The sequence below is a fragment of the Battus philenor genome, unplaced genomic scaffold, assembly GCF_028537555.1.
Source record: "Battus philenor isolate CCGP_79_NKW_IND1 unplaced genomic scaffold, ilBatPhil1.0.hap1 SCAF_15, whole genome shotgun sequence".
Lineage (NCBI taxonomy): Eukaryota > Metazoa > Arthropoda > Insecta > Lepidoptera > Papilionidae > Battus > Battus philenor.
This window is the reverse complement of record NW_027181677.1, coordinates 3,445,011-3,465,337: the sequence shown is the minus strand read 5'-3', so window position 1 is coordinate 3,465,337 and position 20,327 is coordinate 3,445,011. Positions and strand designations below refer to the sequence as shown.

The 20,327-nt window shown below is 32.7% G+C and overlaps 2 protein-coding genes across 2 annotated transcripts; one reads left to right on the top strand and one right to left on the bottom strand.

Annotated features, from left to right (window-relative positions):
• Positions 1 to 3,003: 3,003 nt before the first annotated feature.
• Positions 3,004 to 10,602, bottom strand: l(2)10685 (5-methylcytosine rRNA methyltransferase l(2)10685). The gene is made up of 10 exons (XM_068761753.1): positions 10,472 to 10,602; positions 10,208 to 10,394; positions 9,842 to 10,079; positions 8,869 to 9,050; positions 7,704 to 7,832; positions 7,137 to 7,320; positions 6,547 to 6,667; positions 5,583 to 5,707; positions 4,117 to 4,254; positions 3,004 to 3,196 (listed from the first exon to the last, which is right to left on the bottom strand). The coding sequence occupies exons 1-10, from the start codon at positions 10,556 to 10,558 to the stop codon at positions 3,049 to 3,051; spliced, it is 1,539 nt and encodes a 512-aa protein (XP_068617854.1). The 5' UTR covers positions 10,559 to 10,602; the 3' UTR covers positions 3,004 to 3,048.
• Positions 10,603 to 11,298: 696 nt separating this feature from the next.
• On the top strand, positions 11,299 to 19,970 carry LOC137918889 (serine-rich adhesin for platelets-like). The gene is made up of 10 exons (XM_068761820.1): positions 11,299 to 12,356; positions 12,743 to 12,920; positions 13,231 to 13,850; positions 14,762 to 14,924; positions 15,223 to 15,361; positions 16,247 to 16,334; positions 17,526 to 17,620; positions 18,066 to 18,200; positions 19,035 to 19,149; positions 19,562 to 19,970. The coding sequence occupies exons 1-10, from the start codon at positions 11,398 to 11,400 to the stop codon at positions 19,752 to 19,754; spliced, it is 2,685 nt and encodes an 894-aa protein (XP_068617921.1). The 5' UTR covers positions 11,299 to 11,397; the 3' UTR covers positions 19,755 to 19,970.
• The last annotated feature ends 357 nt before the right edge of the window (positions 19,971 to 20,327 follow it).

Genomic DNA, 20,327 nt, shown 5'->3' with positions numbered 1-20,327 from the left:
GAACTTCGAGGTTTTTGCCACTTTGAATCTAAATGATTATTGAGTAGGTAATATTTTCATTAATACATAATTATTTATACGTTTGATATCCTTGGAGTTAACGCAAAAGACATCTGCTCACTACAGACGCTAAGACGGAACTAAATTCATTTGGTTGGTAAGTTTTACACGAAGAGATTTTAATCTTATTTATTTATCGGTTGACAATTAAGAAATAATGATTTTTGTAAACTTTTAAGTGATACATAACCGGAAATTAGGTTTTTGGTTCATGTAGTCACAGTTACACTTGCTAGGCCGTCACAGCTTCGTTGGTCAGAAGGGCTTTTAGTGTGTTCTTCTCGTTCTTTCTCTTTTTAATTATGAATTTTCTTTCGGGCAGCCCTCTAGCTTGAGCGTGTCTATTCCGTGTATTAATGACTAATTTTGGCTGGCGTCTTCGGATCGATAGATCTGGACCGGGTAAAGTACAGCATGGCATGAGATTTATTTTAAGATGGTGTACCTGTGGTATGTAGTAGTAGATGCCACTAGTTGGTTGAGTTGATACACGTCGTCTTCGCAGTATCTCCAAAATACTTCTATAGCCAAACTAGGAAGTCCACCCACAAGTTGGAACTATGACCTTTTATAAGTTATCGGCAGACGATACAAACCGGACGCTTCCATCCGGTCCTATTGGAAATCTATTGTGCGACCTATATCACGCAGTTAACACCCTACAGTTAAAATTTTTTATGATTATTCCCAAATATTTTACTCTAATTCATCTTTATTTAATATTTTATATAAACCATATTAAAATATTTTTTGTTGTCCATATACGATTACAATATACGTTACTTGGAAATAATAGTATTACATGTAGCATTTACTTCAAATTCGTGCAACATTTTTTATTTTAATTTAATATTATTTAATTGAGTTTATTATTTATACGTTTTAAATTAAGAATTTATCGACTAAGAAAGTTATGTATACCAACACTAATATATTGAAATAATGATATAATATCATAAATATATAACTTCAAATGTTATTATTATTTCTATAAGTAAACATATGTACTTATAGTTGATTTAATTTTTAGTTCAAAGTTATAATTCTATGAGAAAGCTCCCTCTTATGGGAAATGGCATAAGTTATCGATATTTTTTTATAAAACAATCATAAATAATTAGAATATCGAATTAAAGGTATTTAATATTTTTAAACTCCTTGTATTTTTTCTTGTAATAACAATTGTAGTGTAGTGATTATTCTGTATGACTGCTTGAATTAAGTGATTTTTAGTTTTATTTGATGCTATATCGATGTGCGATAAGTCAAAAATCTGTCATAAATTTAGATTTAAACTTAATATATTATATACAGATGTCGGATAGTCTGATTTATATTTGCCTAAAGCTATATTTAATTTAAAAAAAACTATGGAGACAGCTTTAATTAGGAAATACTATATAATTCAACATGAGGCAAATTATAGCAGGTAAGAAACAAAAATAGCATCATACCCACAAAGCACATAGACCTTTTTTTGTAAACAAAGGATGCGGGCGACGTCCAATCAGTTCTCTTTAAAATCCAACGGGGAAGTCTTTGTTTAGAACTGGATGTCCTATGGCTGAAATAATACTGATGGTACAACGATTTTTCCGATACAGTTTCTTTCCGTACTAAGCTAACACTTAAACTTTAGGTAAATATGGATCCAAATATCAGATTTATGTTTATGTACTAAGAATTCAAATTTGTATAATAATTAAGAAAATTAATATCCACAATGTACTTATCATAAAACATGTGTTTAGTGTGATTTTTTTATGTTAAAACTGTCGATTTATCAACTGCTATATATGACCAATATTTTTGGATTATGAAAGCTTTAAATGTACTTTTATACATTTTTGTAATAGAACCGCTATTTTGACACTGCTTACCAAAGACCTGTACTTATTGTCATAACAGTGCAGTACTTATGTAGTAATTCTTAATAAATGTTTTTTTTTTTAAATCTCTTGTGTTGTTTCTCTTACATCCCTTTATTATTCTTCATGGATATACCAAGCGATATTTAGTCTGGCCATAAATATACTTATAATAAAAAATAAACAAAATATTAATTTTGAATTTGGAATCAGTCATTTTTATGTGATTGTTTATTGAGTTCTCTTATTTTCGCACCAATATATTATAAAATATTCTGTAACATTACAAAGGAATTAGATGACAAAGATAATCTAATCGCTGTGTTTGTATTACATAAAGTAGGTATTTAGGACTCTTAATTAGTACAATGAAACCTCTGTCTGTGACAGAAAAATATCAGGCCGTCGACGTAATATTCGTACGAATAAAACAATCAGTATGGAAAAGAATTCGAAGAAATCTTGCCCGAAAGCAAAAGATTTTATCTCATCAGATGAAAATAGCAATGAAAACCACGTTGCAAATTTAAAAAGATAACATAGGTCTAGCAGCCTATACGAGACTTAAAAAAAGAATAGGGTGGTAAAATCAAAACAACTTAAGTGGTACACAAAGAGATGTCACAGAAAAATTGCGTTTACAGATGAGAACATTTTTACAACTTAAAATTAACCTATATATGCTGAAATCTTAAAAAAAAAACTTTCCAATTAGTGAACATAGTAGAACTATCACTCACTATCTGACTTCAGTTATGGTTTGGTGGAGTGTTAGCTATGAAGGAGTGACCGAGCCTTATTGTGAAAAAAATTATCAAAACATCGGCACAAGTGTATCATGTTTAAAAACGACGAATATTAATTTAAACACAAAATATATATAGGGTATGATTTAACACGTAAATGTGAAAATCTGGGGCCATAACTATGACATATATACTATAAGTTTAAATTTCATGTAATACTTGTAACTTTTACTGCAAAAAATATTAGTTTTTGTTATTCCTAAAATTAGTAACTATTGATTTTCGGTCTAAATCCAACCTAAATCTGGTAACACAGTAAAAATAAAAAATATGTTTCACATTTATTACAACTATACATTTATGAATAATAACTCTTATTTAATCCGGACAAGGCGTGCGATGTACGCCGGTCCGAAGTTGGCGTCTATAGAGGGCACCACCAGCTGCCCGTAGCGCGGCTTGATGGCCCCACTGGCCAGGTGTAAGGTACTGCTTAACCCACTTATCGACGCTGACAAATCTCTGTAACAGATTATTTATTATAAATTTTCTATACTAATATTTAAGTAGGAGGATTTGCTGGTTGAATACAATAAGAATGTACGCTAAGTTTTACAGGTAATATAGCTTCAATTATCGTAAAAATAGATTTTTTCAGGCATTCTTTTTCTTCTTTTCCATGCTCATTGCAAGTCATAAGTCACCCCAGAAACAACCCCGAGAGACTACACGACTTACGCTGCCGGCATCTAGTAACTTCTATCGATCTTTACATGGGAGGCCTACCAACGCAGCGTTTACTGGCGGCACTCGAAACTTCAATAATTCAATTTCGTAGCAATAAAGTAAATAGGTGTAAAATCGTTAAAGGTTTTTGCTGACAAATGAGCTAAATGAAGGGTGGCCAAACTGCGGCTCTTTGAACGATTATTTTTGGTTCCGATTGATTGCCGAATTATTTTAATATTTAAATTTATATAACCAATGTCAATCCTGGGAAATCAAAACAAATTACTGGTGTGAATAATTATTATTATAATTATCATAAAATTAGAGAAATTCATACATTGATCATAATTAATTAACCGGCATCGTAAGAATTATTAGGAGTGCTGTCATAAACGCCTGCCATTATTTGTAATTTTAATACTCATATGCGTATAATGCTTACTTTTGTCATATAATTTCAATAAATATAATTTTTGTAACAAAACATTTGTTTGCATGTTTTAAATGCGTATTAAATTACGGCTCGCGAAAAATATCAAATTTCGAACAATTTCTCGAACTATCTTGGAGCTTGGTCACGCATGTCTATATATTCATCACTTCATAGGTTTTACGTTTATAACTAATCAGATTGTATGTGAATGCTATCTATTGATATTTATTATAACTACACGGTAAAAATATGTTTATTGTACAGAATTCCTTGTGCTTACTTGACAACGGCTACTATCTGGTGTGTTTCGAAAGCGCGTCGTAAAGCCGCGTGCACGACGCCATCATTCTGTATCGGACTTAATGAGCACGTTGAATACACCACCGCGCCTCCAACCTTCACTTGCTTCAATGCGTTTCTGGATACAAATTGTTTTACACATCATATCAACCAATAGACTTAATTATCTAATCATTAATTATCTAATATATAATAAGAATTATCATCATCAAGTCAACCAATAGACTCTTGCAAAGCATAGGCTTTCTCCCATGGTTGCCCGCGTCCATCAACATCTCGCGACCTTGATTAAGTCGTCGATCCACCTAATGTAAGCCCTACCCATGCAGTTTACCGACTTGTGATCGCCAGTTGAAAACTTTAGTCACACCAACGATATATCCCACCTACTGTCACTTCAGACGCGCAACTTCGAGTTACGTTAGTGACCTTGGTTCTTCTGCGGATCTCTTCATTTCTGACTGGCAGTGAAGCTCCGAGTATTCATTGCCTATTCATTGTGCATAGTCATATAAAGAAGTATTTTTTTTTAATATAATCTAAAATGCATTTTTTAAACGCATTTGTTAACAAAAAACTCATTTCCTGTCAATTAAGACTAGTGATGTTAACTTGAGGTATTTTTGAAAGACCGATTATTTGTCTAAACGATAATCAAAGTTATAAGGAAATTAACCAATTGTTTATAATAATAATAAACAGAAATACGAGTACATTATGCTATAATTACAGAAAATGCCTTTAGTATGACAAAAATGTACGACATATGTGAACTAAGAAACATTCCTTGCCACTTAAGTCAAGACAAGAAAGATTCCTCATGTGGATTGAATTTCTATGTCTTGCAATTCTCTGGTATAAATGTAGAATGATATATAGCTACAGAAATACTGAAGAAATAGAGATGATCACGAGTACAACTTCAAAGATCCATTTTAAGAAAATTATTCTCTTTGAAAGAGTTCGTAAGAGGAGAATTGACTTGAAATATTCGACGTTTCAGCCCATAAACGCTCACTGCAAGGCTTAAGTCTCCCCCAAAGATGTCTATAGCGGAATGTATCATAATCGCCACGTTTGACAGGTGGGTTCGTTATGGCAGTGCGGTATTATGGTAAGCAGAGGACGCTGCTGTCCATCCTCTGGAAACCTGATTGTGAGTTGTGGCAATCCCATATAATTAATGCACAAAGTGTATGAAGTTTTGTTATTAATTTTCCATATAATTATTTATTATAACTTATTCTTGATTTTGATCTTGTACATGGTGTGGTAGCTTATAATTTTGGCAACATTTACATAAGATTATTATAAATTTAAATACTAAATGCTAATCATAATATGTGTAATGTTAAAGCTTCTAAAATAAAATAGTACCAGAGTTATATGGATTCAACAACTCGTTTATCTTTACAGTATTATATTTTTGTTAATTTAAATACTTACACCAAAAGCTGCGTTTGTGTCTCTGGTATCGTAAGTCTCTCTCTCACTCTGTCAGGTCGGAATATATTATTCTCGTCCTCCGTCACGGAGTGCCTGTCTGTTGTACACGGGACGTCCACCAAAACCTTAAAATGATAGCGTCAATATCATCGTTAATAAGAAATACACCTTTACAAGCATTAATATAAAATTAAAGATTGAACACCTATGTATCAACATATATTTTTGACCTGGTTCACTGCGGTCCAAGTGGCATTTACGTATTCTGCGTGTGCGGAGAGGCAGGGTGCTGAGGGCACTAAACTTAAAACCTCTTTTAAGCTTGTGAGCTTACTGAAGAGTTTTAACTCAGGATGCTACATATTACAATTTCACCTAACCGGGACTGTCAATCATCAATAACATCTGGTTAGCATTCCGACTCAAAGGCGCGCGAGAGAGCCGAAGCTCGACTTGGTCGGTGGCTGTTACCTTGCTAAATCTACTTACAAATAATTTTAATTTTAAGTTATTTGTAGGTGGGAGACAAAAGTTAATAATGTCAATAATTTTAAGCATAATCCTATGTACTAATAGTAACCTTGTTCTGTAATAAAAAAAAACATCTGATCGACAACGATCGTAGATGCACAGAAAAACCTAATTTAGTTCACACATCAACGTCAATAATTTTTTATAACTGCGATAAATATTTCATACGAATATTTACGATATTTACGCGGTAAATATTTCATACGAACGTGATAATATTATTAATTATTGTTTCCATTGTAATTATATATTTTTATTGAATAAAAAACATGTTTAAAGATCAATACATTTATTTAAAACCGTCTTAATATAGCTTGCAAACTTTTTAGAGAAAAAAAAAAACAAAATGCGACAAAAGAAAATAAAAAAGATTATCCTGAAAATAATATATCCCGTAATGTACAGATTAAAAAATTATTAATAAAAACAATACCTTGTCAAAGCCGTGGTCGTCCGTAAATACCCGACCATCTACCCGAGTAATCAAAACACGTTCCCGCCATTTTGCGTTGCTGTCAAAGTCTATTAAATAGTCGCGGAATATTCTTCCTATCCTAAAAGTCATATGAAAATGTTTATTTAACACTAGATACTATTAAAAGAATAATTTGAGAATTAATTATAAACGAATTTAACTATAAATAAAATTAACTATGTAATTAGATAAATCCATCCATCTTTTTCCGGACGAATTTTAAATCTGGATATAACATATGGAAAATCACATATATCTTATGAAGGTACATATTTAGACGTCAAGATCGTCAAGGTGAAAAATATGTCAAAAATTATGTTATTATGTTAAAATAAAATAAAAAGACGCTATAACTAATAAATAAATAGTTACGTAACAGAATTGTGTTACCCGTAATTTTAAAATAATTTGAATTTGGAATTGTAAATAGAAATACCAAGTAATTAAATCAAAAGTTGTCAGTTTTAAGAACTGGCAATTTTTAGTTAGGGAGTATATATGTGTATACATTTATCAATAATAAATATAAACGCCCATGTTGTTCTTACCTATTAGATCGCGACACAGATACGTCGTTACACACAACTATATCGGGGAGCAGCGTCTGAAGTGCCACCAAAGCTTTTCCTCCGGGCGCTGAGCACAAATCCAGAACTCTATCGCCGGACGACAAGCAGAGTGCTAGTACTGCTAAAACACTACTGCAATCCATAGGATAATAATTAAATACTCCTAAAAATAAAAAAAAACTAGTTTAATTTATTCTACTTGTACATGTACTTTAGCGCTGCACACAAACAGCAACTTCCCGCAATTGCATTTTTTAATTGCCTTTTTTCATTAAGGATATAAGTAAATGTTGCTTGAATATATGTATTGTTTGAAAACTTTAAAGGGTTGAATGTGTAGCTTATTTGTCAAATAAACTATACATTCACCACTGTAAATATTTGTATGTTATTATAATAGTATTTTTTATTTTTTAAACCATTGAGCTTTTTCATCTATAAACAATCACCCTGTACAAAACATTTGAAAAATTTCACAACAAAAGCTTATTTCCATTATTTGTGTAATACTGAATCTAGTAATTGAATTTTAATAATCATAAATACCTGTTTGGGATCTCTTTGGTTCAGGAAACATGGTATATTCACTATTCATTTCATATGTATAAACCTTCAAATGCTCCGGAAATGTAAATGTTTTTTCTGGCTCTACTATTAATGGAAAATCCTTAACCTCTGTTAATAAAAATGTAAAATTATTTAGCGAATGATGAACAGTTACTAATATAAGTAAAATAAAAATACAAATATACTGGTATAAAATATTTCATGCGAAAATTTTTGATAACAGTAAATTTTTGATTTATCATCATCATCATCATCATACTTTTTAACATTTCGGCTGTAGAATAATCACTGCTGGACATAGGAGTCTCCAATAGATTTCTAATAAGACCTATAGGAAGTGACCTGCATAGTCTTTTGATGACTTTAGCAAGTCCACCTAAGGAATAGATGTCCTACATTGCAACTGTCAGACCACAGTCTCCACTCTAGAACTTTAAGGCTTCACTGGAGAGGGACTATGAGATTGCTATTGACTCAAAATGAATTTTTTGATTCATTGTTATGTAATAGCATTCTTTATTATAAATATGCTTTTTATAATGATCTTCTAGTTATTATTTATTTTGTAGATTGTTAGATAACAGAGCACTAAAGAAAGTATAACTCTTTACCCAGCTCCATGGCTTCCTTGGAAACCTCAGCACAGGCTGTTTACATATTATGATCTAGTAACAAACAGTGAATTCGTATGTGAGAGAGGTAGTGCAAGAGGTAAATATAACAGTGAAATTTCTCTGTGACATGCTGAAAGATTTAAACCTGTCAAGAGAAAATATCTGCACTTTTCTGAAACCATCTTCTAAAACAGAATTAGAAGAATATGGTTAAGTTTTTGGTTAAATAGGGAAAGTATGGTTGGTTAAAGTAAATGCAAAAGCATTTGACGGAAGCCTGCTATGTGGGTTGCCAGCCCCGATCACCCTATCCAGCAAATCTATAGAATGCTAAGAACTTACATCTCAAAATAGTTTCGGAAGCCCTCTAAGTTCTTAGTTTATGTGAGATTGCTACTCAGGGTCAAACTGTGACTTGATTGGTCACCATTACCGGATTACCACAAGGATTGCATTAATCAATACTACTACCGATTCAGAAAACTTTAGAGCTAAGATAAGTAATTACTAAAGTATTATAGTTTACTCACGATTATTATAGAAAGAATAATGAAGAGATTCAGGTACCCATTCTTCTAACCCTTTAAGTTTGGTTGCTGGTACATATTGGTATAAAGTTTCTGAATTGATTCCCATCGATGGATCAATTAATCTAGTCTGATCAATTTCTGCCTCTTCCAGTGCTTGATCAAGAGTGTTATTTATTGTTACTCTAAAAGATTTTCTTTTTATTATAACTTTAACTTCATTATATTTAGCCATTTTCCTTTTATCATCATCATTTCAGTAATAGGATTTCAGTGGATTGACGCATCTTACACCCGGCATCTTCATACAACTTTATATTTCTGGCATGTAATACATAACTTTCTAAGCAAAAATATAGTAGAGACTAAGTAAAACATAATAAAATTGTACATTTGGACATTTAGTATCAAAATATAATATATATATAATATATATATATATATATATATATACACACACACACATAAGAAGATCATTATGGACAAGTAATAAATTCTGGTTTGCACAATAATGATCAGAGATGCTATGTTTTGGTGCATATTTACTTATTTCTTCTATTCATGAATTTATGGAGACAGCAATGAAATACAAAAAAAAAGAACAATCCTTTCTCCAAATCCACACCTACACAAGCAAATATAGTTGTCCATCTTACTGATTCACATCCACAATATTTTTATATAAAAATGCTTTCCATAGCAAGCACACACAACTTCAGTTTAATATGCATTTGGATGTCAGATTTCTGATTATAATCCTGTATAAGAGCTATAAGATAATTTTCTTAATAGCATCCTCACACCCACAGCCTGGCTGCTCATCTATTCACCTTTAAAGGACCCAAGATAAGTTTCACTTAGCTTAATCATGGGTAACCAGGCCCTAGTATCCTCTCTAGGATGAAATATAAACAAGTTTGGGAGATCACAAATTATCTAAGTTATATCTGCAACCTAATTTCAAAGTAGTACTTACATTTTATCTCTTTTTAATTCTTCTGTGTTATCTGAAGATTTGTTTGTTATATCCAATACTTCAGGTATGTCATTACAATTTGGATAAACTTCCGCTACCTCACTAGTTTGTAATCTTGATATGTAGTTGTCCATAGCATTAGTGTCTGACTGTGGTAGTTCAGTTTCAGTTTGATTAGGCATGTATTCATTATGGAAGTCTTGCTGTATTTTTATTAGATCTTTTAGACAATGTGCACCTGTAAGATTATTAAATTTATTTTTTATTAATTGAAATTTGTAATTGGTATTAAATTTTTAGCTCTTCCTCGCAAAAAGTACTTTTTATTTATTAAATGCTATATACAGAAATATTATATGACAATACCTCTATAATTAAGATATTTCATGGTCTCTTCTGCATCTCCATAATTATTGATGACTGCTACGTATTTAGATCGACGAAGCAAAGCTTCTTTCATTGGAGGCCATTGTTCACCAAAAATAGAGCCATAAAAATCATCGAAATGATTAAGTGCCTTGTATTTTGGACCTGTTTTCTTTTTTAATTTTGCCTATAAACAAATGTTTTTCTTTATAATTGTTCACATATATTATAGCAATGATAACATAAAATCTTATTTTTAATCACCCAATGTGTTTTTGTTTTGAATCTGGATTGTAAAAGTAAGTAAGAAATCGATGCGGTGCAATTATTTATTTTAAATAAGTTAAACATTTTGTAATTCAAATATCGTTTTTATTTACATTTTATAGGTTATCCAAAAGTCAACACATGAGTTTGACATTTTTGGAAATACGCAGCGTTCATAATGAAATGAGACAAATGTTTTAATCCTATTTTTAAACTGAATTACACTAATTACTTAAAACACCTCAAAGACTATAATATACCATGAATATAAATGGTTGTTTAATAAATAAAATTAAGAAAATTAATAAAATTTACAATATGACAGGACAGAATCAAAGAGAGACAGTAATATCGGTAAGCTTCCTTGCTCCGCCACCCGCGAACAGCAAATTCAGGTATTGATTTGTTTACAAGGAGGAACTGGGGGAAAATTTTCAGACATCCTACTTCTATACTATAGATATGCCGAACAACCTTGTCAAGATTGGGAGATATTACTTTGACTTAATTGTTAGCTTTCGTGTCGGCTTTTATCACTGAATTGTACCAGACGAAACTTAAACTAGGTTTGAGGGCATTAATTTAACGATTCGCTTTAGCCCGGGTTGTTATATCGATTGCGCACCCTTAAGCTTTGCTACGCCGTTAGGTCTTTCATCTATTGTGATACTTGATAAGTATCGAAAATGCGCACCAGATGTGTTTTTAAAAATTTATTCATCGGTGGACTAAAAGGTGAGTTATTAAATTCTTTTATAGAATATGGTGTCCAAATGTTAACATAAGAATAATTAAAAGTTTTATCGTCAAACAGTGCTATCTCGACAATGGCAACAGCAGTAATCGTGAAGTATAGTTTTTAAAATATCGGTAGTCATGTATGGAATGTTGGATTTTGGACTACGGATGGAATACAAGGTGGAATGGACAGTGGGAGGCTGGAATCGGTCCCACCGGGGACTGCGCATTTGGATACAGTGAGGGCTCTCCATCAAACTGTTGTATCACTGAGAACCGCTTTAGAGATATCAAAGAATGAATTAAAAGAGCTGAAGGAAAAATACGAACAACATTCTAACTGCATAGAGTATGCTGATGTTATAGAGAAACTCACAGTAGAAAACCATGTTTTGAGAAGGAAGATTATAGACTCTGGATTAGAGAAAGAATCTCAAAATATAAAATTACAAGTTTCCTACAGTCCTAAAACTGTCCAGGACACAGGGAATGATGAAGAATATACATCTGCAACAGAGTTAAATAATAAAGGTCTAGAAATTTTAGAGGAGCTAGCCAATGTTGATAAATTTTCTTCAAATGAAAAGCTAGAAGAGATTCAAGAGGAAAACATTAGAGCTAATATTATTTCTGATACTGAATCACCTAAATCAGATAACTCTGAAGCAGACCCTAATAGTGAAATAGGTGTTTCTGAAAACATTGGAAATCATTTGCCAAGTTATAAAACTAAGTTGGAGTTACTGTCTAAATTTGATGTAAAAATTAAAGTAAAAACAATTAAAGAAAATTGCAATATTTCAAGTTCTACTACAGAATCTGACTCCATATCTGATCAGAAAACTAATAATAACAAATTCAGAAAAGAGTCTACCGATTCACAAGCTGGTTTCCATTTTGAAGAAAAAAAGGAGCATTTTGAAAATCTTACAGATATAGATGGGAAAAAAGTCAACTTTAAAACTGTGTCAACGGAAAATATTAAAATGGCTGTTCCTAATGAAGCTGAAGTGAAATCTAAAACTGATAAATTTGATGTACAAGTAAGAATAACATCTGAGGAAAATCTTATTGTTGAACAAACTACAGAGCGGCTCAGAAGAAAAGATACTCTCAATCTGGATGTTGATGATTTGAGTCTTAGGTAAATACACTAAATTGTTTATACTTCAAGGTGAAGTATCAGTTATTTTTATAAGCCAGTAAACCTTTTAAAAGCGTTAGGCACAAAGTTTGAATTTATTTGAACCATTCACTTTTTTGTTGAAGTTTTTTGTTCATAGTGAATCAGTCATCTGAAATCCAATTGGAGTTATACTTCACAGACTTGACAGTAGTATCAAGCTTATTATTATTTTGTAATGCCAAAAGCAGACTTACCATAAAATAAATTTCAAATCAGTGGCAAGCATTTAGTTTTTCCTAAATATTAAATCTAATCGTTCATTCAATAAAATAAATTAATTATATTTTTATAGATTTACTATGAAATTAATAGTATTTTTTTAACACAGTAATGTTCTTTTCCAGATCTATGTCGGAAGGCGATAATTCTGTCTTTTCAGAAGGCGGTACCACACCAATGGAGTCAGGCGGAGCAGCAGATGACAAGGATCAAGATAATGCAAGCGGAAATGAGTCTGAAGAAGTGGATGATATTGAACTAATTTTTACTACAGATGAATCAAAAGATATGAGTAATTTGCAGGTAAATAAAATATATGTTTTCTGTGTGATAAAATATTCACCAGTTCTAAGATAATTTTATAACATGGCATGTAACCATTTCTTTGTTTTTGTATTTATTTTAAAATTTACTTAGCAGTATACTCTACTATTACTTATATAAATTTAAAAAGTATTGGTAGACATACATATATTGCTAATAACTTACCTATACCGGTGATATTTTTTTTAGAATGTAATTTTCATTATTATGTGTTGATATAATCTAATACTTCTTATCTTGCTTAAACATATGCATTGTTAATTATTAGTATTAATTTGTTTTCCTTTAGGAAGATTTAGTTTCTATTCGAGAGACAGATCAATGGGTACCGAACTCTGCTTCTACTGTCCACTCAACTCCAGTACTAATAAAATTCCACACTCTGGACCCCGATTTTCAACCAGGAGAAACATCAGACAATGCGGAGAATGAAAACCAAGAAAATAGCAATCTTCAAGGTGTCATTGGCGACTCCAACTTGAAACAAAAAAGGGTTTCCCTTCCAAATGATAAAGATATAAAACATGTTGCCTTTAATGGAAAAGGTAGTTTGGATTTACCTGGCCGAGGAATATTAAAAAGTTGCCCTAATAAGTCCGACAATATGCTATATAGGCGAAGCCCCAATGCCAGTACCAGAAGATTAGACAGTGTTGATAGTCTAACTTGTGAATATAACAGAGGCTTGAGTTTTGATAATACAAAATCTTCGAGTTTTGAGTTGGGTTCCAGCATGGATATTCTGCATAGAGAGGAAAGCATAGACAGTTTCCAAAAGCCAGGACGTTTGGGGCATCGCTTCTCTGTATTTGCTGAGACAGATATATCCAAATGTGGGATATCAGAAGATGACCTGGCGAGCAATTTCAATATTAGACGAAACACGTGCCCCAATCCATTTCAATACAGGTAATATTTTAGTGTAATTAAACATTGTTGTCATTCATATATCTTTGCTATATGAAAAAAGGAGGTGTAACTTCTGCATTCCCTGGGTTTACCCCGCGTGGGCAAGGAGAGGGTCTGGATATGGTGCTTGGGGCTGACAACACGCGTCACTGTCTTCAGGAAGCATTTTTGTACCTTCAGGAGCCAGACACCTCTTTCTCCCTAACTAAATTTTAAATGATCATGCTAATTCTGTTTTGGAAAATTTCTTCTTTTAGGAGGTTATAAAGAGAGAAAGCTGTTATATCTCTCGCTCTTTCTTACTTTCCATGATATTCTTCATTAGGAGAAGTTACTGTTATATCATAAGGGATTTTATAGTTTCTCATAAATGTTCAATTAGAACCTGCATTGTGGTGTAAAATTCAAAGTATGTTCTACCATAGAATCTTTCTTTTAGCTACACCACTCACTTTACTTTAAAATAGATGTTTTAAAATTTTTTCTTAACTTACTTCTCAAAGTAAAAGGCCAAAATGTACAAATAAATCACATAGTAATATTGTTTAGATAACAATTACATAAATATACTGTTATTTTTATTTATTTATGTATATAACAATATACATAAAAAAATCTTTTAATATTTGCCCAAGATTATTAAGAAATTTTCTTAAACGACGTTTTATGGCTTCGCAAATGATAGTTTGCAGAGATTAAAATAAATTGTTAATGATAAAGATATCTTATTCTTATTATAACACAACAATCCAAAGAAGGAAATCTGATTGAATCACAGTCTGTTAAACACAATTTCGAAGGAGGGAGGTCGCTGGATGTCATTGTAACTTTCTTGGGGGAGGCCAATACCTTGCAGCGGACGTTTATAGATAATGAATCACTATTAAGCAGGTATATTTTGACTTTTTTAGACCACTGCCGTACCGAGGGACCATACGTTCGGGCAAATCAGTTGCTTCGTCCCGACGACCAATATTGCGCGAAGGTTGCGGCCCACGTCGGGAAAGCGCGGCGCAGACTGAAGTATCAGCCCTGCCGCCGAGGTGGACATCGGACGGTTACCTTGCTTATAAGGTGATATAACTTTACATAGTGAATCTATCTCTTTTAGTTTTTACAGCTTCTTCGAGTAGCAAAATGGCGCCTAGTCTAAATCTCTTTACAGTTACTAGGATTGAGGGTTCTACACCAGTACCTTCATTCGGACCCTTCATATTTTACAATAACAATTACTACTAATTAAGTAGCCATGCAATTTAAAAAAAAATGCAAAGCGGAAAATATGTACTTTTAGACACTTTCCTTTGTATTTAAGCAATATGTTAGGACTCATAGTCGAAGTTAGTATTATAAATGAATTGAATGTTGTCAGAGTTCTTCCCGGGTCGTGAGTTGTCCGACCACGGTGCCACAGCGCACGGTGACGTCACGGCGGCTGACTGTACCTGATCCCCGGCCACCGCCCGCCCGACGCACCGACGAGGCACGTCGGGTATTGCTCAGTGATATAGGTATGCTTATATACATCATTTCCGGTAGTGGTTTGATGGGCGTTGTAACTAGAAGTTACTAAACATGAAAAAAACTCACAGAATCGCCTATTTCTCATGACTTCATATGATTAAATTTTTAGCGAATAATAAAGAATCATATTCTGGGTGATAGTAGGTTTAAAAGCTTTAAAAGAGGGGTGAATGTATAAGCTATTTATGTACTTACTGTCAATCAATGTATGGTACACTTTATCTAGAAATCAATGGTTTCAGGAATAATAATGTAATGGTATATAGATGGAAAAAGCATTTTTAAAACTCGGATTACCTTATATCAAAATTAATTATCTTTTATTATTTATTATTATCTGTCCTTCCAGAAGTTTATTCTTTCTACAACAAGAATTTATTAGCCTGTCGCAGTCTAGTAGAGATTTTTGATATTTCGGAGTAAATACTACTTATGGTAATTGGAAATAAGTGTAAAAAATTTAAAAGTTTTTTTTTGACAAAAAGTTTACGAAACAATAAATTCATATACATTCACCATTCAAATTCATATACATCACTGTGTAATATTCTTAATTAACATTATCTAATGAAACTAAAATTGGCTTTCTATTTTCTGTCCCCGAGTTCATAGTTTGTAATGGAAATAGATAAAATAATACATTGACCACAATCGAGCAGCGTTGTGAAAATACATTAAAGGTTTTAAGACATAAAGAAGTGTTCAAGCAATGAGTATACATGTAAAGTTTTTTTAAAACCTGTCTAAGTTTGTTGTATACACTTCTAAATCAGCTTGTGTTTGGAACCTTGATAGTTTTATTGTAAAAGATGTAATTATAGAGGAGGTAAATATGTACTTGCTATCAAATTTTAATTAAAATTCTTATTCAGGCTTCACATCTATGGTGCCAGAGCTGTCTCGTTCTGCGGAGCCCCTGTGGAACCTTCGTCGCACGGCACCGGACTCACCACAGCCACGGTTTCTACACTTATTATTAATAAAACTAGCATTATTATTGCAATCGTATATCCCGGGGGAAAGACTAGTACGGACTGTCAATTTACTCACGACATATCGAGCATACGGATAGTCAATTGACTTTCGTTGCAGCGCGAATATTAATTCTTTTGAACGCTTCTAAGTACTTTCGAAAATATCAAGACATTGATAATAATGTTAATTTTAATAAGTATTTATGTATTACATACTGATTAGTTTTGTTCGGAACTTTAATTCTTTCGAGAAGAATCTGGTAATAAACTCGATAATTACTCTTTTGACACCAATTTTCATTTTAAAAATTGTCTATTTGTCACGTGTAAATCAGTATTATACTAATTCTAGACATTGATCTCCTATATAATCTTTAATATAATAATAGGCTTTATTTAATCAATCTTGCCTTAAGATAGGCTTTAAATTTATTATTTTACTATACAGGACAATACCATATTATACCTACAAAAGTGAGAATTCAAATTCTTGCTTGCTAACGAGCTTATCTTTTTAATTAATAAGTCCACTTTTTGACTTTTGTCTTTGCTCCTTTTAGGTTAACATATGTAAAATATTATTATCACACATAAATAAATTTCATTATTGGAACTGGTAAACTTTTTCAACTCGTGCATATGGGGACACATCATCTCAAATTGTTTATATTTTTTTATTTGATATTTTATTCCGGCATAGCTGCAAAATATTCTAAACATCTTGTAATTTGAGAATATGTTTTGTTTTACTAAAAATTGCAATTTAAATAGCTACTGATTTCTACACATGACGAGTATTCTCGTCGATGTACAAAAAATTACCACTTTTCATGACGAGTATAGTCGTCAATAGCAGTTAACTGGTTAATGTTAATATCATTTCGTTTTTTTATTATCCATATCACAATTTATTTTTAGTCCACATTTCTTTCTTATTTGTTTTATTTAAATTTTTTTTATTATACTATTTATTTGTTGACTCTTATCGTAGGTCCTATGACCTTAGAGAAGTGGCTTTTCTAGGAAGGCAAGGGACTTTTCTTTTTGCTCACTAGTAAAGTAAGGTAGGGGACCTTACTTTACTATTACCTGGATTCTTTCTTGGAGCCGACATTTCTAGGGTTGCTACTCTGATATAAATATCAGAGAATAGTAATATATATTTTTTTATTTGTAGGCGACTTTCTCGTGGTTCGTACCGTTCGCCGTGTCTCAGCATAGACCGGAGCAACGATTGGACGCCGAATACCAACTCCAATACTGCTATTAAAGGTATTGCTTGTTTGTTTACCGGACTTTTTTTAAAACTTTCAATTGTTAAACGAAGAGAGTATTTGAGAGTGTAATTTTAAGAGACCCTGGATTTAATATCTGGAGTACGAATTTACTGTCTCCTGGAAAATTGCTATAGGTACTGGGTTTATTTACTGCTTGGAGAACAAGGACCTTGACTTCTGAATGCGACAGATCCATAACTTCTAGCAGTAAAGTCTAATAGGTCAAATAATTAAAATTTAAAAGTTAATTTTATTGATGTTTTTACAATTTATTTCTATATAATTATTGTCATATCCAATATTTCTGAAATCATATAATTTTAGATAGGGAGTACCATAGACAAATTGATCGCAAATAAGTCATACATTGTTCGTTTAAAACTTTTACACTTATAATCAATCACCCTGTAGATGAATGTAATGTGAGTTGATGGTTACAGGGGAATACCGTGCGTGGCGTGGCTCGCTGCCGGACGTACGCCCCGAGCCGCGCGATGACACTGATGATCTCCTCGAGGAAGCGGAGACATTCCTACGTCGTTCCATTGACAACCTGACCTCGCTGTCTGATGAACGTGAGTGTACCCTCTTTACTTTGCGTTATTGACTACAGTCCGTTTGCATTAAGAATGATAAAATTATCATTTTCCAACGCAAATTAGCCATTACGATCTAAGTTAAGTCTTCGGCTGGTCACTGTGAAATTACTTTTCTAATCGGAAACTATGTTATTGGTTAACCGTGGGGGGTCGCTGGATGATAATGATTTGAATCGATTGTTATAATCTGTAGTCAATATTTCATTTTATTATTTTATGTAGTAATAATCAAATCGAATACTTACAACGAATTGTTTGCTATTTCGTACATTGCAAGTCTTAATGCCTAATATGACTTTTTTATTTTGATAAATTTTAAAAACTTACTCTGTGGTTTGTATTTAATGTTTTTAACTACCTTACTGTAATTTTTTTTCTCTTTATAATAACTATACTCACTACGCATTTATGAGAATAAATCTTATTTCTTCACATATTTTTGGCGCTATATGCGGGAAGGTAATAAAGAATTCATAAATTAATTAAATTTGTTATCCACATAGGATAATTTACAATAACGACTTGTGTAAATCATAAGACGAATGCCAGAAGACCCCAAACTAAAAGAAACTACAATTAGTTACCAAAACTTAAAATTGAAATCCCCTATAATCCATAGTTCGGCTTAAAGCTATGACGGTTCCAAACGCGCCATGATCTGAGAAAAGCCAACAGCAAACGTAGACAAATGTTTTTGTGGTCACTTTTACAAAATAGTTAATACAGTAATTAAAAATAATTTTTGTGTTCGACCTCACATAAAACGAGATTTTTTTAAGAAAATAAATGTATTGGTTTCGGATTCGGCAGCGGACCGTATAGTGACTGGCCAGCCGTACGTTCCTGGGGAGGTTCGGCAGCTGCGTTTGGGCCACGCTGTCAAACTGATCACTCCACAGGGCCGGCTTGCAGTTGGCCGTGTCAGGTAAACACATCATTACATTTTGTTTGGTTTATTTATGGGTCTTCAATCGACGACTATTGGAGCCGCAAGGTTCTAGAGTGGTAACTACAAGCCGGTTTAAGCGGCGTGAGTAGGCTCCCACTGATGATATAGTAAGTCGTCACGGAGAAGTTCCTAGATGCAAGCAGCACAAGACTGGTCATCATGGGTTTCTTTGCAGGAGCTCTATACCTTGCAATGGGTGTTTACCGCTTGACATGACGATGATGGATCGGTCTCTTAATTTAACAAAACAAAACATAGTATGTCTGTACTCTTGTGTAACAAAAAATATATATCCGTCAAAGCACAGAATATATTATTTTCAAAAGAAAACTTTATTATGGTCAACCCAATATATAAAATTGAATAAAGAATTGCTGTTTTTGTCCAGGTATGTAGGTATTGCAGGCGGCAGTGCAGCGAACAGTGGCGTCGTGGTTGGAGCAGAGTTCTCACTAGCGCAGTACCCCGGGCTGCCTCGTAATGACGGTACATACCGCGGTCGGAGGTACTTCCTCACTCCTCCTCAGTACACAGCGTTGTTTGTACCATTCTCCAAGGTCGTGATGGCTTGGGCTAACTGAACTACAGTAACCAGAAAGTTGTGAAAAATGTATATGGAATTTATCCAAGTGGATGACAAGTGAAGTGAAGTGAATACTTTGAATGGAACCAAATGAAATGTTTTGAATATTGCTGCCCCAACTTTAATGTAATATTATTGTAAAGTGTAATCAATATTTTACGTGTAGAATATCCTCTCTTGTTTTGAAAAATGAATCTCAATATTTATGACAACTTTGATCTGGCTTGAAAGACTATTTGGATAGGTATTTTAGCGATTTAAAAGTTAACAATTTCTTCAAATACATTTTTAAATTGTATAATACATTATGTTTTCAACTCTGAGACTTCTCATGAGTATGTTTTTATCCCACAGCTGGAACCTTAGAAGGCTTAAGATAACAAAAGATAAAATAAAGCCAGTTTTTAAGTGTTTAAGGCTTTGCAGAATAACTTATTACGTATTCAGTTATGTTTTGTCACTTGTGAGAATTGAATAGAATACCTCGGATGCAAAATGTGGGAATTGTAACATTAATAAAGAAGATATATTTTTGAGATTAGCTTATACATTTTGATTGAACGGAAACATT